At 43.9% G+C, this 16,660-nt stretch overlaps 2 protein-coding genes and 1 long non-coding RNA gene across 4 annotated transcripts in view; 1 reads left to right on the forward strand and 2 right to left on the reverse strand.

Moving 5' to 3' along the window:
- LOC127590880 (nucleus accumbens-associated protein 2) overlaps positions 1-8,602 on the reverse strand; it is a 28,530-nt gene extending 19,928 nt beyond the window's left edge. The window contains exon 1 of the mRNA XM_052050452.1: positions 7,959-8,602. The gene's annotated coding sequence lies outside the window, so the exon portion shown is untranslated. The remainder of the gene's footprint in view (positions 1-7,958) is intronic.
- LOC127590905 (uncharacterized) overlaps positions 1-16,660 on the forward strand; it is a 271,544-nt gene that overhangs the window by 122,742 nt on the left and 132,142 nt on the right. The window lies entirely within an intron of this gene.
- LOC127590895 (transmembrane protein 250) lies at positions 10,567-11,837 on the reverse strand. The gene is made up of 2 exons (XM_052050480.1): positions 11,668-11,837; positions 10,567-11,423 (listed from the first exon to the last, which is right to left on the reverse strand). Exon 2 carries the CDS (start codon positions 11,314-11,316, stop codon positions 10,897-10,899), a length of 420 nt encoding a protein of 139 aa, XP_051906440.1. The 5' UTR covers positions 11,317-11,423; positions 11,668-11,837; the 3' UTR covers positions 10,567-10,896.

Below are 16,660 nucleotides of genomic sequence, written 5' to 3' on the forward strand. Positions count from 1 at the left end.
ACATAAAGCTAACAAGTACTGTACGCCGATCAAGGGGTTCACCATCTTGCCAAAGAGTTGACACTCCAGTAGAGAGCAAGACAGTACTGCATCGAGGTCTGGCAGGCTTTTCTTTTGAGAGTGATTTCGAACGATCTTGTCCAAAAACGGGTCATGGTCATTCATAAGTTCTCGGGGTGATGTTTACGGCTCAACCTGTGTCCATATTTAGCTTAATGACCTTTAGCTTAGCTTAGGTCATTAATTAAGCTAAAGCTTAGGTCTAAGCTAAAGCTTAGATTTAGCTTTAGCTTAATTTTTTTTTGCACACTTCCAATGGCCTTCCAGGAGTCTTTATGAAAAATGAATGTAACAGACTTCCTTTTATCACATTTTTAGCATGAAAATGAAAAAAGCAGTCATAGTTTGTCTTCACGGATCAGAAAGACACATGGAAATGAGATTAGCATCACAGGAGGATGTTGAGAAAGGGACAGGCGTGGCCTGTTGAGTGTTCACGTTGATAAAATATAAAATCTCATTTTCATACAGGGACAAAAATAACTCAATCACCCCACATGCTATGTTCAAGTGTCCTGAGGCTTCCATTAACTCAAGTAACTGATCCGAATTATGACCGTACCCTTTGGAAATTCAGCCTAAATATCAAATCACGGGTTCGGAGTGCGTCAAAAGAGTCTCTTGAGTTGGTTACATACAATACAAACACGTGACGCCAGGATCAAACTTGATTATGGCTAAAGATATCACAAAATAACTCAAGCCCTGTCACAACTTTTAAAAAAAAATTAACAAACACAGGATATGTTTTACGAGAAATGATCACGATGGACATTCTTATTTATTTTAATGCCAGTGATAGTGATGCAAAAATAGTCCATTTTAAGTCCAATTGCCTTTCCATATTAAGAATAGTGAACATTTGCCATGAAATGTAGACCCCCCCATAAATTGTAGTAATCAGAAATATCTCTTTATATATATGGTGATGTGTGTTTACGTACATGTAGCGATTTCAAGCGAGCTGCGATCTCTCAATCGCAAGGTAACGCAGTAGACATTTTGCATCGAGAGATCCAAACTTGATCTGCTGATCTCGTCAATTCTGGCAGTCGAAACGGGTATCTGGTGCCGGTGGCTCGTCTCTATAAATTAACTTGCAGACGTAGCAAATGTCCACATAAACAAGCAATTAAATAGCACAAAAAGAGAGAGGATATCCGTTAGCTGAAGTGCATGGTTGCGCCAGCCAGCATTAGCGCGGGTGTACATTGCTACGCCTCATTAATGAGCGAGAGCGTGCCGATGAACACATGCAAATCGAATGAAAACATTCAGAGCAAATCATTTAAGACGGTCTCGGGGGTGCGCTAAGCTAACTTCATGTACTGGTTTAACGAGAACTGTTTTTTCTTGGTCGCGTCAGCACTTATTTCAGGAACATTTTTGACCACATCACGTTCACACCGCTGACAATTGATCTAAATGTCCGTATTTTTAGAATTCTGTCAGGGACATTACAGAGGAGGTCAAGTCAACTTTACTGTCAAATGTGCTCCATGCGCGACATACAGCACAGATGAAATTACATTCTCAGGAGAGAGCGGAGCATATGCTCACAGTTTTACGGTCATATGTAGCCAAACTGTCACATGTGCTTCTTTTGGAACCACTTGCTTACCTTGTACACACCCGATAAAGTAGTTCTGGGACCATACAGAAAGGTGTCCGGGTGCGCATCGTAACTGAGGAAGCACTGATGCGGAGCATTTGGATGACCGGTACCGGTCTGTGTGTATCAACAAAGGTCATGCTGACAGAAAGGACTTGGCAGGAAGACGTCATCAATGCATCGGCTTTCTTGACGCCAATATGCAAATGACAATATCGACTGTCCAACTGCGAAAAAGCTGCCTTTTGATTTCTCGAAACAATCCACGGGGCTGCTCCCAGCAGCAGCAGCACATACAGCATATATAGGAAGCATCTTTGTCAATTAGCCTCCCGCGCTTATTACTTTACACGCTAATTTGAAGGCTCTGTTTACCAGCACAAGCCTTGAGTGAGGCTCTAAGTTTGCGGCAATTAAATTATGCACGGCGCGCAGCACAAGAGCCCGGAAAAATTGAGGTGGGCTGCAAGGGAAAAAAAATGCTGTTCGCGCAAGCTAATTCTTGCTGCTTACTTAATGTCTTGGTGACTAAGGCTAGGGTTTTTTTTTTTGCTTTTCTTTGTGCGCATCCGTGAGCATTTCATTCCAAATTATAGGTTTTACTTTCATTGAGAGTCGCCTCACTGCAGCGGAAAAAGAAGCAAAGAAATGTGCAGAGTCAGGCATCTCACCGTCTGCTGCCAGGACTACCAAGACAATGCTTGGACAAAAGATAAGAGATGGATCGAAGGAGACGGATCTTCGGTTACACGTGTGACATTTATCTTTGATGTATCGTGATGCCAATGACATCACGGATAACGTGTATGTGACAATGTATGGCGAGTCGCAATGTGATTTCAAACTAGGGCTGGGAGATATTCATTCATTCATTCATTCATCTTCCGAGCCGCTTGATCCTCACTAGGGTCGCGGGGGGTGCTGGAGCCTATCCCAGCTGTCTCCGGGCAGTAGGCGGGGGACACCCTGAATCGGTTGCCAGCCAATCGCAGGGCACACAGAGACGAACAACCATTCGCACTCACACTCACACCTAGGGACAATTTAGAGCGTCCAATCAGCCTGCCACGCATGTTTTTGGAATGTGGGAGGAAACCGGAGCACCCGGAGAAAACCCACGCAGGCCCGGGGAGAACATGCAAACTCCACACAGGGAGGCCGGAGCTGGAATCGAACCCGGTACCTCTGCACTGTGAAGCCAACGTGCTAACCACTGGACTACCGGGCCGCCCTGGCTGGGAGATAATCAAACTCAAATATGGATCTTGACATCAATAGGAAAAAAAAAATGCAGAGTCCCAAGAAATATGGCAAATTTGCAATTTGTGAATTCACCTGGTTGTCGATTTTGGGGAACCTGGTCCGGATTTATACAAACGCCCTGCCTCGTGTCGTTTTGCGCGCAATTTGGTGCCGACGAACTATGGTGAAGTGAGGGGTGGAGCTTCATTTATTCAGGCCTTAGCCCAACTAGAAAATGAGTACATTGCCCCCAACCTCTGGCATAAATGGGCAATCATAAACTTTTTAAGGGGTGTCGATTGCTCGCTCGTGGTCTTTGTTTGCAGCAGGGTTGTATAAACATTTATTAAGGGTCACAAGACAACAAAATTAGGCAATATGAGATTGATGACTTTTTTTTTTAATGCGCTTCAAATTAAATGGCACCGTTTTTGGACTTTCAAGTGTCATTAAGTGGCAAAATTCAATTTTCCGTCCCGTTTGAGGACAATCTCATGACTTGTTTTGGACTAGACGCATGCTACATGCTGTCTATTCATGCTGAAAATACTCATAACAATCAACCCCATGCGCACAAACACACACCAGGCAACACGCTCCCCCCCCCCCCCCTCCTCCGCCGCTTCTCTCCTGTTCTTTTTCCTCTCCCCATCCTTTCATTCCCCCAGCCAGCCACGAACGCCCGGACATGCGGCATCACAAGAACGCAAAACACAAACGCAGGCACGCCATTTCATGCCATGTGATTGCACTAGCTTGGCGTCACGCCAACGGCCAAACATGTCACTTAGCAGAGAGCTGACACGCACACGCAAAAAAAAAACGCTCACACTGAGCGGATGCATTTGTCGAGACTTTCTTGCCGGATGACATTTAGCTGTGAGGATTCTCTAACATTTCCATGACCAAAAAAACAAACAAAAAACCATCAAAAATTTGCATTTCACTTTTTGTTTACCGTTTCATTGTCATCTTGGAAAGCTTCCTGAAAGGAGCACATTATGGCAAGAAAAGCCCAACGGGCAATATTTCAAGAGGCCTCATAGCTTTTTTGCTGAGCCTGTTTTTTTAAATTTCAACAAAATGCAAAAAAATTCATTCATTCATTTTTTTTTCCAAGCCGCTTGATCCTCACTAGGGTCGCGGGGGGGTGCTGGAGCCTATCCCAGCTGTCTTTGGGCAGTAGGCGGGGGACACCCTGAATCGGTTGCCAGCCAATCGCAGGGCCCACAGAAACCAACAACCATTCGCACTCACACTCACACCTAGGGACAATTTAGAGTGTTCAATCAGCCTGCCATGCATGTTTTTGGAACGTGGGAGGAAACTGGAGCACCCGGAGAAAACCCACGCAGGCCCGGGGAGAACATGCAAACTCCACACAGGGAGGCCGGAGCTGGAATCGAACCCGGTACCTCTGCACTGTGAAGCCAACGTGCTAACCACTGGGCTACCGGGCCGCTGCAAAAAAAAAAAATAAATAATAATAATAATAATAATTAAAAAATAACAATAAACCCGAAGTGAATATTGTGCATGTTAAATTGCTCCATGTACAGCACTTTGTATGCAGCGATGGCTGTTTGAAAGCGCTCTATAAATACTGTTGACTTGACTTGACTTGAATTGGAGACCAGAGTGTGCGAGGATTCAAAAATGAGTACTCCTGCTTTCAGGAACGCCAATCAATAGCAATTTTATTATCCTGGCGTATGCGTAGAACTGCTTGATGATCTTGCAAAATACATAGAAAGGCATAGGAAAGACCACCAGAAGTGTGTGTCTACTACTGTCTTTCTTCAGAACATACAAAAAAAAAAAAAAAGTAGAGCGTGTAATAAAATTCTGAGACTACAAATTACGCCACCTGGAGTAGAGATTCTAAGAAGAGAGCAACTGCTGTGGTTTTAGTCATAGCACAGTTTGAGAGTTCAACCATCTTTTCTCCGCCTAATTTGCAGTGTTGGCCTTGTCTCGCGCAACTCAGGCGGGTCTCACCTGGCAGCCCTCGACTTGGGAGGGGGCAACACCGACTGAGCATTGGTTACCAGGCCATCTGACGAGCTTTTGGCTCAAGGCCACATCATTTCTGTGTAACACAGCTGTCACTTGAAAAAGGGCTAATCTTGACTCGGTTCAGCTGCCAAGACATGCAAAGGAAATTGGTGTTGGAGGGAGGGGGGGGGGGGCAATCTTACGCAAATTAGTCAAACTTGACTCAAAACCGGCAAACTTCAGAAGGGCTTGCTCAGACTTTTTTATTTTTTTTTTAAATAGGCAGCTCATCAAAGATTTTGGAGCAGCCCAGTGGCCTTCTGGATAGCACATCAGAGTTCAAGGCTCGGTTTTAGCCTCCTGTTGGGAGTTGGCATGTTATCCCATTGCGAGAGGCTTCCTCCCACATTTCAAAAACACGAAACTTGGGCTAAACTGTGCATACATTTGGGCATGGGTGGGAATGTCTAGATGTGCCTTGCGATTAGCTCGCCACCTGTCCAGGGTATGCCCCGCCTCTCTCCCAAAGTCTGCTGGCTTCTGCTCCAGCTCGCCTGCTATTCAGAAAACGTATTTTGGATTCTCTCACCCTAAACCCTAAAGGTTTTTAGACTTTTATTTGGTTGAACAGGTAGAAATTCCCTCGAGCTAGGCCCACATTCATCATGGGGAAAAAAAATGGTTTCAAAAGCTGTCATTGGCCACATGGTGGAGGGGGCGGGGTCAGCAGTGACTCATTTACATGTGTCTCACCTTTTTGAAAAAGAAACACATTCATCCATGAATATATATATTTTTTAAATGGTGTCAGTGAATTGGGCATCGCTTTAAATTGCGAAAAGAAGGCCCTGCAAGCCAACAAGCAGATATTACAAGTACCTTAAGACAATTTCCCTCTTAAATCATTAGCATCCTTCCACGCCACACCGAGACAGCAACAACATTTTAATTAAACACACTCACGGGTGGCTTCACTGGGTACACTTGAACATTCTAATGAGATGCCATTGTGACGGAAAACCTTGAGGGGCCTGGAAAGAATAGATGCAGTGGAAACACACGTTTCGGCCGGCACCTACACAGTAGATTCATAGCTATACTGTACGCTGTGACTCTGAGTGAAAACAAAGACGAGTGGGAAGACTTTGCAGTTGACTCGCAGCCAGCGACAAGCCCTAACACACACACACACATGCATGTGTGCATGCATCCACGCACGCACACACCTTAGACTGGCACCAACTCACAAACACACACACACTCGTGGCAAGGAAATATACAAGACCATTGTATGAGAACATGACGTCCGCCCGCTGCAGCATATCACATGCCATCCACGGTGAGTCAGCACTGCGTCTCAAGAAGGGAAAATGGCTGATGCATAAACATACACATAAATCAAGGAGGGCCACATTAAGTTAATGAAAAAATGTGCTGCTACAACTGATGTGCAGTAAAATCCTCCACCATTGCGGGTTCCTAGTTCAGAGTCCCGCTATTTTGTCCACTTCAGGCGTGCAGTTAATTACGCCTGTTGTTCTAGATCAGGGGTGTCAAACTCATTTTTGTCAGGGGGTTGACATTGTAGTTATGGTTATATAACTCGGGAACGTCAATGCTGTGGATTTCACTGACTGCGGGGGTGGTTTATAATGTAATCCTCGCAGTTTGGAATTTTGCACTTTAATCAAAGAAGTGTAACTTTTTGTTGCCAGGCAGATAAGAGAGCCGGAATTTTTTGCAACAGATTTTTTCCTGTGCTTCTCACGAGCACTTTCAAGCCTCAAATGGGATCGAAAAGTGCTGTCGTTCTCTCTCCTTGACACTACCCCTTTGCACCCTCCTCCTCCTCCTCCTTGTCCTCCTCTCCCTGGGCCCCCTCGTGGAATGCTGTATAGTACAAGGCCTATGGAGGAAGGGCATCCCGGGACACAGCTAGCGCACACACGCACGCACACGCACACATAAATACAGCTGCTGAGAGTTTGAGCCGTCACGACCCTCTGGAGGAGCGCCAAGGCACTGAAAGGTTTAGAGAGAAAGGAGACAAGAAAGCACATGAACTTATCCACGTGTGTGTGCTTGTGTGTGTGTGTTAACCATAAACATGAAAGTCGTCTCTGTGTCTGCCTTATACAGTAATCCCTCGCAATTACATGGTTCATCTTTCACGGCTCTGCTGTTTCACGTTTTTTTTTTTTTTTTTTTTAACAGTGCATTCTGTTCTGCAACCTGATTGGCTAAGGGACTGTGGACTAATGTCAACAGTCTGTACAGCTTGCCAAATTTTCTCCATGACAAAACCGACAATGTCAACAAAACATTCTGTACAGTATTTCCAAAAACTGCCAGTTGTTAGAAAATCTTTATATGTTTGTTTTTTTTACATGTTTGGGCCTGAAAAAAAGGCTTCATCTTTGGTTGAATTCAATACAGTATTGTATTGTTTATGTAATAATTGCAAAAAATGGCTACTTCACGGATTTCGCTTCTTACAGGTGAAGGTGCAATGTTAGTGGTTGTGAGACGCACACACTCTTTATGACCTCAGGGTTCAAGCAAGGTGAAAGCAGTCACAAAAAGTGACATTTAAGACCTCCTTTCCATCCCAAATACACTTGCACAGTTCGAGTGCAAAAGGGAGCCATTCAAAGGGATGGTGTGTTTACTGCAGTGGGAAAAATGGGGAAAAGCAGAGATCCTGTGCATTGCAGGGACTCCCAAGTCACAATCGGTTCATTGTGGGTGGAGATTTGGGTTTTGTTTTGACTTCAACGTGACGCAACCTTGTTTTTTGTTGTTGTTGTTTATTTTGTTTTTGGTCAAAAGGCACTTTCCCTTCTTATGGTCGCGTACGGTTAAAAGTATGACAACAGCTTAACAAAAATAATAGAACTCGGGGCAACCATTTTGAAATGACTTTTGAAACTCGAACGCAGCACTGCAGTGTCATGTCAGCACATTCAAACGAAGACACACAACCATTGCGTCACAGACATAAAGCAAACGATAGTGTAGTTACAACATATACATTTCATGATATATTTACCCGAATATATGTGGCTAGTCCATGGACTGTCAGCCGGCGACGACGACCAATGAAGTTAGATTAAAAAATGCAGCGCCCTCCGGTTCTTCCTTCCTTCTGTCCTCTCTATCGGTTCTTGTTGCTCCTCCGTAGACGTCCGTCGCGCACCTCCCTCGGCCACGCTCGCCTGGCGAGTGCCCGCTGCCTGGCCGCCTGCGCAGGAAGTGGAAGTCGGCTCACGCGAGCAGTTGACGGGGCAGCCTGACATCATGGCCCGTTTCACGAACGGAGCTTCGCTTTAAAGACGCAGACATCTCTTGTTTGGGGGTCGAGGGTTGGGGGTTAGTCAATGGGGCTATATAGCTCGGTTTGTATGGAAGCGAGCGATCGCGACGGGAGAGGTGTCTTCGTCGGTCCGCCTTTTACGGACACGTGAACTCGGTGCACTCCGAAGCGTTAAAAGAAGCCGGCGAACCACCCCCTCCCCCTTCCCCTCACTTCATTTTTCAACCCTGTCATGACAGCGGGGAAAGTAGCCTTTCGTTGGGCCAAGTATGTCTTCGTGGTGCTTTCGTGAAAAGATGAATAAATGACACCGCACAGGACTCCTTGTGCGCGAGAATAACGTGAACATGTGTAGCCACCTCACGTGTCCTCAGATGACAGCTACGAACGAGTCTCTGCGCATGCGTCTTTTTTCTTCTTTTTCTTTGGCAAAAGTGGTAGCGCCCACTGCTGGTGGCGTGGCTCACTGCAGCCAGGGACAAAGGAATGTATGATAGATAGATAGATAGATAGATAGATAGATAGATAGATAGATAGATAGATAGATAGATAGATAGATAGATAGATAGATAGATAGATAGATAGATAGATAGATAGATAGATAGATAGATAGATAGATAGATAGATAGATAGATAGATAGATAGATATTCTAATCCGTTTCATTGGTCAGAACATTGAATATTTGTACTTATCTAAATTATTTCAATTGAGACTAAACATTTGAATGTTTTACTTGTAACAATTTAATGTTTGTGTACATTACACAAAGTATGAACTCTTGTAATTATATTTCGTTTGATTTTATGTATGTATTTATATTTATTCAATTTGATTTGATTTAATATTTCAGAATACATTAACTCGGATTTTTTGACTTTCGTGAACCAGTAGGCCATATTCACCACCCCTTACGCAGCATTCCCATGCAATTGGTAAACTAGTTTTGACAAATAGTTATGACATGGCATTAAACAAAGCATTCTGAGAGGTCAACTTCTGTTTTTCGGGAAAAAAGAAGAAATGAAAACAAAAGTAGCATGACTTCATGATCACCAACTGTGGTTGCTTTTGAGTTCATGTAGGCTACGGTGTACAGTGAGTACAGACGGCATAACGGTAAACAACATGATTAGCCCTCTTATGTCTGACAGGGACGTTTCATCATTTCAGACTTGTGTGGACAAATTGTTTTATATTCTTTTAATCTTAAGACAACATTTATTAGCGAAATCTAGCTCATGCAATGATTTGCTCGCTAAGGAACGGCAGTAATGGCAGAGGTGGGCGTTTACACCTGTCATCACCTGTGTCCATCAGTACCGACGGAAGATCCGTCAGTCCGTCATTGACAAACTCCTGTTTTTGCTGATGGCTGATGCTAACTTTGAAATATTGACAGAATAAGCGCCGATGGAAGTGATTTTCGTCAGTCCCCCGCCTTGCACCAGAAACGCAAAGATGGGCGGCAGGAGCGGGAGCAGAAATAGCATATGAATTTATATATATTTTTTATGTGAAATGATCCAACCCGTTTATAAATGAACACAATTGTGAAATGTTACCCTTTCCGTGCATTCGGCTAATTGCTTACATGGCATCACATGATGACACATACAAATCAACCACATGCTTTACGGTTGTCCACACAAAGACGGCCTTTGGCTTTCAAAGCATGTGACATGAGGCACCACAAAGCATGTAAAACAGACCTGAGATACACGTCCAAGTATGTTTCTGTGGCGATGTAGGCATTACATTATTTTCAACAAAATATGCATCGGAGTGGATGATGTACAATCAAACTTGTTATTCATAACAAAGGACATGACATTCATTCGGTCACCATCAGGAAGACATTTTACACGCAAGACTTAAGCACTGTGCAATAAATTTACTAACCCTTCAAAACAGAGCGATACTGTCACCAAGTGGCATTTTGCAGGTGCTGCTGCAATAAACAAGCGTATGAAGGTTAGCACAAGTGCAGGCAAAATCATTTGCGTATGTTGTATTTGAAACTGGCAGATACTATACCATTTCCGATAAGTTCCACTTCCCGTTTTCATTAGTTCTCTTCTGTGGTGACATAATTAAAAATCTTTGTGCTTTTGGCGCTCAGAGGGCTGAAGTCTTGCAAGATTTGCAGAAATCTTGACACTTCAACTCCACCATAATTCTCTCTAATTTGATTGCTCGCTTCATACTGAACAGCCAGATGGTTTCCTATGATGCAAAACACTCCACTTCCTGTTCTATGGTCAGCACTAAACATTTTTTTTATGCTCACTGGACTGAATGAACACCCGTGTACACTGTAAGACACAAACGACAGACACTTAGAAGTTTTAATTCCAGTTAAGAATCCATTTTAATGCACGTAAAATCTTTTTTTTCCATTTGACATTCAGTGGGTTCACTGGTGAACAACTTCAGGCCTTTTGAGAGCATTTGAGCAGTCCAACATGCAATTCCAAAAACCTCAGAGGAACTGTTACAAAAATCTTCAAAGCATGTAGTCCGCAAACACGTTAAAGTGACAGAAGTGGTACTTTTTGACACTCAAACAACTGGTGAAAAACCACCAAGCTTTGCAATGCTGAACATTTCCAGCTGCCCCCAAAGTATCTGGATTGGACCGTGTTTCAAATTCTCGGAGCCTCACTTTCATCCCAGCTACATGTCCACGAAGACCATGAAGCACCATCCAAGCCCACCCACCATGAACATGGTGATCTGCATGCTGTAGATGAACAGGTTATTGACGACGCCGAAGTCCAGGCGTCTGTGGCCGAGCAGGAAGAGGATAACAGACAACTTGTACTGCAGGCGCAGGAGGGCACGCACGCCTACGTACTGCGTGAGGAAGAGTGCCAACAGCGCCACCCAGAGGAGGGATGTGAGCAGGCTGCAGCCGAAGTAGAGCAGGAAGCGCAGGAAACTGTAGATGCAGCGTGAGCGACCGTAAAGCTCAAAGTTGTTGTACTTGCTGCGCACCAGCTTGGTGGGATGTGCCGCTCCGCACGCTGAGTGCATGCAGGTGGTGTGGGGGCCATGGAAGCTGCGCACCCGCCGAGGGATGGGGATCACAGGCATGGGTGGGGCTACAGGAGCCCCCTGTCAGACGACGTCTTGTCTGTCGTGTTGGCTGCCCCTTCTTGCATCATGCGGTGGCTGGATGTCTTGTTAGCAGAATCCACAGACTGAAAACATAAACAGTACATTTACAGTAATGACGATTTTGCCTTGACGTCGGTTAGATTACGTTTTCGCTCCCATTTAAATGCAAATCACATCCGACACTTCTGGTTAGTCACATGCAACTAAATCACAGTTGACAAACAGAAGCTTTATTGTCAATTGTCAATTTAACTCACTTGCAGGCTAATATATTGTATTAGCAGTCCTGTCATTGTAACGAAAGAGCAAGCTATCGCGGTTACTTACGTGCAACACCCCGGCGCCCTTTTCCAAAATTCAAAAATATGTTTGTGACATACAGTCTCCGCGTCACGTTATCAACTGTCGTTTTTGTATGTGTTAAACTATATGCAGATGCTTGCGATCACGTCGATAACATGCCGAAAATCACATGGTGTCGTAAAGTAATGCACGACAACTGGGTTGACGGCACTGTGCGTTTAAAGAGACAGGACACGTACTTGGAGTTTTGCACTGGCGCGCACATGTACGCTCACGCACACTTTGAAAGAAATACTGTGATTATTACAGTACATGTATTTTTATATACTGTTTATTTTACAGTATAATAAAAAATCGGATTTTTAAAAATCATAAAATATCAACATAAATCAGTTTAACATAATTTTAATAACTGTGAACTGTTTTTTTCTCAGTATTAAGCAAATACAGTAGTTATAAAATCACATTAACCATAAATATACTGTATGTATTAATGTTTGTTAATCAGTAATAGGGACTAGTACGAGAAATCACATCCGACTAAATTGCAAGTGAATTTTAAGACCATAATAACGGGTAAAAATAGGAAATGTAAATGAGCATCTATCTATCTATCTATCTATCTATCTATCTATCTATCTATCTATCTATCTATCTATCTATCTATCTATCTATCTATCTATCTATCTATCTATCTATCTATCTATCTATCTATCTATCTATCTATCTATCTATCTATCTATCTATCTATCTATCTATCTATCTATCTATCTATCTATCTATCTATCTATCTATCTATCTATCTATCTATCTATCTATCTATCTGTCTATCTATCTATCTACACACACACACACACACACACACCACTCGTGTGTACAGGCACGATAAAATAGCGCAAAATCAAAACACAGATTTATTGTGCGTGTGTCACATATCTCTCAGCGAGCCAGGTAACAACAGGTGCACACAACTCCCATAAATAAGGGGTTTATTAAACATATAAAGAGCTGTTGAGGATTTAAGGGCCGGCGCAAAATTAAAAAAACAAACATTGCTGTGATGTTTAATCAAACGCACATAAAACTGTCATGGTTGGACTAAATATATGAAGTCGTTTGCGATGGGATGGTGATTGGATTTAGTAATGGCATTCACATTTTGAAAAGCAGCCAATTTCTCGGTAAAAGGAGATTGGGGAATGTGCATTTTGTATCCAAAAGGGGGCGCTCTTACCTTACGTTGGATGAGGAAACACATTTGTTCCAGGAGGCATTTTAGTTTTGTCGTCAGAGGTCCATTCTTAAATTAACAAGTACAACGGCCACACAGACAGGTGACTTATCTCTCTTTCTCTTTCACACACACACGCACATGCACACGCACAAAAGCGCGTGCGCGCGCAAACGCTCAATCAATTAATTCATTAACTAAGTGGTGAGAGCAGGGAGTTGGTGTGAGACAAATTAAATCAATTATTCAAGCTAATAAGATGAGGGAGTCTTTAATGATTGAAAGTTTTAATCAAAAAGTCTGTTTGGTGCATTTTGAAGCAGAGGGATGAGCCATTGTGCCTTGATGTTCCTTCACTTTATCTCGTCCAATGAAAACTGGCTTTCTCACATGTAGAGGATGACATCATTTAGTCAGCTAATTAAAAATAAATTTAAAACCTGTGTTTTGATTCTTTGCTTAGAGTCACTGAAATCATCATCGTGTAAACATGATCGACGAAGAACTACATTTTGGTGGTTTTAAATGGTCTCATTTAGCGGGTTTGTTTTACATATAATTGTCACAAGCGTGTGGTGCATGTGAGGTCACAAGAACGAGATGCGGGTGAGGTCACTCCTAACGAGAGCAGCCCTGCGAAGGCACGTGCCGATGATATAAGCTGTTAAAACTGAGGTTAGAAACCTTGCGATGAAAAAGTCTGCATGACATGTATGCTCGCGCGGCTAGCCACCATTAGCCAGATTGGCCTGAGCGGTCAGCGGCGGTCAATTGAGCGGTCACTCACCTTGTCGATCGCGTGACCCGTTGGTCGGACTGGACGCCCGGACCACTCATTTTGCCTTCCATTGTGCCTGAATTATTGCATGCGTTCCGACGCTAGCATACATTAACAGAGAGAGGGTTAAAAAAAAAATCTATGCGATCACTTATGCTGATTTACACAGCGACCCTCTCGACCGGCTCTCGATGGAATGTTTTTAACAGCGCGTGATTTATGTAGCAAATTACATCACAGTAGTAAAAAAATAAGAGCCCATGAGATGTTTGTGTGGCATAGCTTTTGAAGTTCTGACGTGTCTTTCGTCTCTCTTGTCAATTAATAATAAATAATACAAGGACATTAAGGAGTGACACCGTTCCTGGCTTACTCTCTCTTGACCATTATAACCATTCAAAAGCACAACGCCTGTACAAACAACCAGGAGCTATAATCTAGGGGTCGGCCCTGTGAACGACTGGTTAGCACGTCCACCTCACAGTGCAGAGATTGCAGGTATTCGATTCTGGCTTTGGCCTTCCTGTGTGTTGTTTTTGCATGTTCTCCTCGCGCCTGCGTGGGTTTTCTCTGGGTACTCCAGTTTCTCACCCACATTCCAAAAATATGCATGGCAAGTTCAAGGAACACTTTAAATTGCCCCTGGGTGTGATTGTGACTGCGAATGAACCAATTCAGGGTGTGCCCCGCCTACTGGATGGGGAAAAAACAAATCTAACATCAAATTATTGGAATGAACAGGTATGTATGTTAAAAGTTTGTATGTATGCATCCATCCATCCTCAGCAAAGAACGAAACAAAGAAAATACCAGCACACTCCATTCTTGTGGTGTGTATGATGTCACGGGTGAAAAGGGGCACTGAGGGGGTCATGGAGACAGGTGAACCGGATGACATCATTCCTAAGAACACGGTGATGAAAAGAGTAGAGGCGGTTCTGTGTGACAGAAGCCACAACTCCACGTTCAAGGGCCTGGTATGTGTTACATTGGCGAGTTTACATGATGACAGCCAGTCACATACCGACAAAACCATTCAAATCGATTGATTCTTGCCACATTGAATTCTATTTTTTTTTTGTTGCTGTTTTCATGCTTTGGCCAAAGGCCTGTCTAATACAAAAGTATTGCTTTGGCGCCATCTTGTGTCCTCTTAATGCCAAGGAATGACGGCCTATTTTGAAGATAGGCGATTGGCTTCATTTACACAGGCCATGGCCGTTAGTCTCGCGAGTCTTTTGTTGTTGGCGTTGTTTTTGAACATATGTTGGATGCATGTAACAGAAAGACAAAGCACAACATGCAGTTTAAAACCCCCGATGCTCGCTGAACTGCGGTCCATAGTTTGACTGCATTTGCTGTATTGCTGTGTGACAAACGAGCTCACACACTTGCCATCTTGCACTTTTCACGTATTTATTTTCTGCACACTTTCCACCCAAACAAACCACTCGACCGCACACCCGCCTGTCGAGCAATCACAATTCCCGTGTACCCGCGAACGCATCGCCAGCTAACTTATCGCTCACGGTCAGGCTTAATCTTTCTGGGCAGAGAAGGCATCCATCATTTTAAAACACCATCTATTCCACTCTGGCTCCACTTCGAGGAGTAGTGTGTATGCTGAACCCCCCTTGTGTGTCCGTGTGTGCGTCAAACACAACTTATGGGCTGTCAACACAAAGTGCGCAGCCTTGCCGGAAACTGACAAGCACAGGATGACTGACAGTGACTTTGCGCCATTATGCTCTGTACTCGTGGGTGTGTGCGTGTGTGTGCGTGTGTGTGTGCGCGCGCGCTTGTGTCTGATTAAAGCTGCACTCAGTAATATTTCTCCCTTGCCCTCGAAGGATGCGCACGGCACAGCCACTTGTCAGAGTGATGGGACCATCGCTGTCAAACGCCACATGCGACTGCTCCGAATTACAACCTAATGTGCCTCTTCCCTTCTTCTTCTTTTTCTTTTTTTTTTTACATATTAATGTGCAGTGAACCCCCACCAGTTCACCACTTTCAAATTTTTCTGTCGAACCGAACAACTTTTTTTTTTTTTGCTTTAAAACTCACCCGTTTTTCACCTATTCATGTGTTCCTTTCTGCAGGATGCCGACAGGGAACACAAGGACGGTTCCTTGAGGGATTGACGCCAAGATGGTAAACTTCCCAAGAGAGAAAAGTCCAAAATGCTTGAAAAATTTCACTGAAACTACATCTTATGTTTATTCACTAAAACTAATGATGGTTATGGTGAAAATTGCATTTCTTATTGTTCTTGCCAATTTATTTCATACACAGTTTTCAGAATTCGGGCGGCCCGGTAGTCCAGTGGTTAGCACGTCGGCTTCACAGTGCAGAGGTACCGGGTTCGATTCCAGCTCCGGCCTCCCTGTGTGGAGTTTGCATGTTCTCCCCGGGCCTGCGTGGGTTTTCTCCGGGTGCTCCGGTTTCCTCCCACATTCCCAAAACATGCGTGGCAGGCTGATTGGACGCTCTAAATTGTCCCGAGGTGTGAGTGTGAGTGTGGTTGGTTGTTCGTCTCTGTGTGCCCTGCGATTGGCTGGGAACCGATTCAGGGTGTCCACCGCCTACTGCCTGGAGACAGCTGGGATAGGCTCCAGCACCCCCCGCGACCCTAGTGAGGATCAAGCGGTTAGGGAGGAAGAAGAAGAAGAAGAAGAAGAAGACATTTTCAGAATTCATTTTAGATGTATTTATTTTGGTATTATCGTTTCATTTTTATAAGAAGGGAGGTCAAAGAGGCGTTTGGGAGTTTATTTGATTGCACAATACTTTTTAAATTGACACCCCAAAAAATACTCCCATTTATTTTCCTCCCTCCATGCTCTCAAATAGGCACGAACGTTCCTTTGGGGTGAGCAGAGAACGTGTACGTGTACGTATATACCGTGGTACGTTCTGCAACACAGATGTAGCCTAATTGCATTGGCAAATTCGAACTTGGTTCCAAAGCCGCATACAATTTTACCCTCCTGGACAAAACATGGCTT

This window comes from Hippocampus zosterae, chromosome 18 (assembly GCF_025434085.1).
Source record: "Hippocampus zosterae strain Florida chromosome 18, ASM2543408v3, whole genome shotgun sequence".
Lineage (NCBI taxonomy): Eukaryota > Metazoa > Chordata > Actinopteri > Syngnathiformes > Syngnathidae > Hippocampus > Hippocampus zosterae.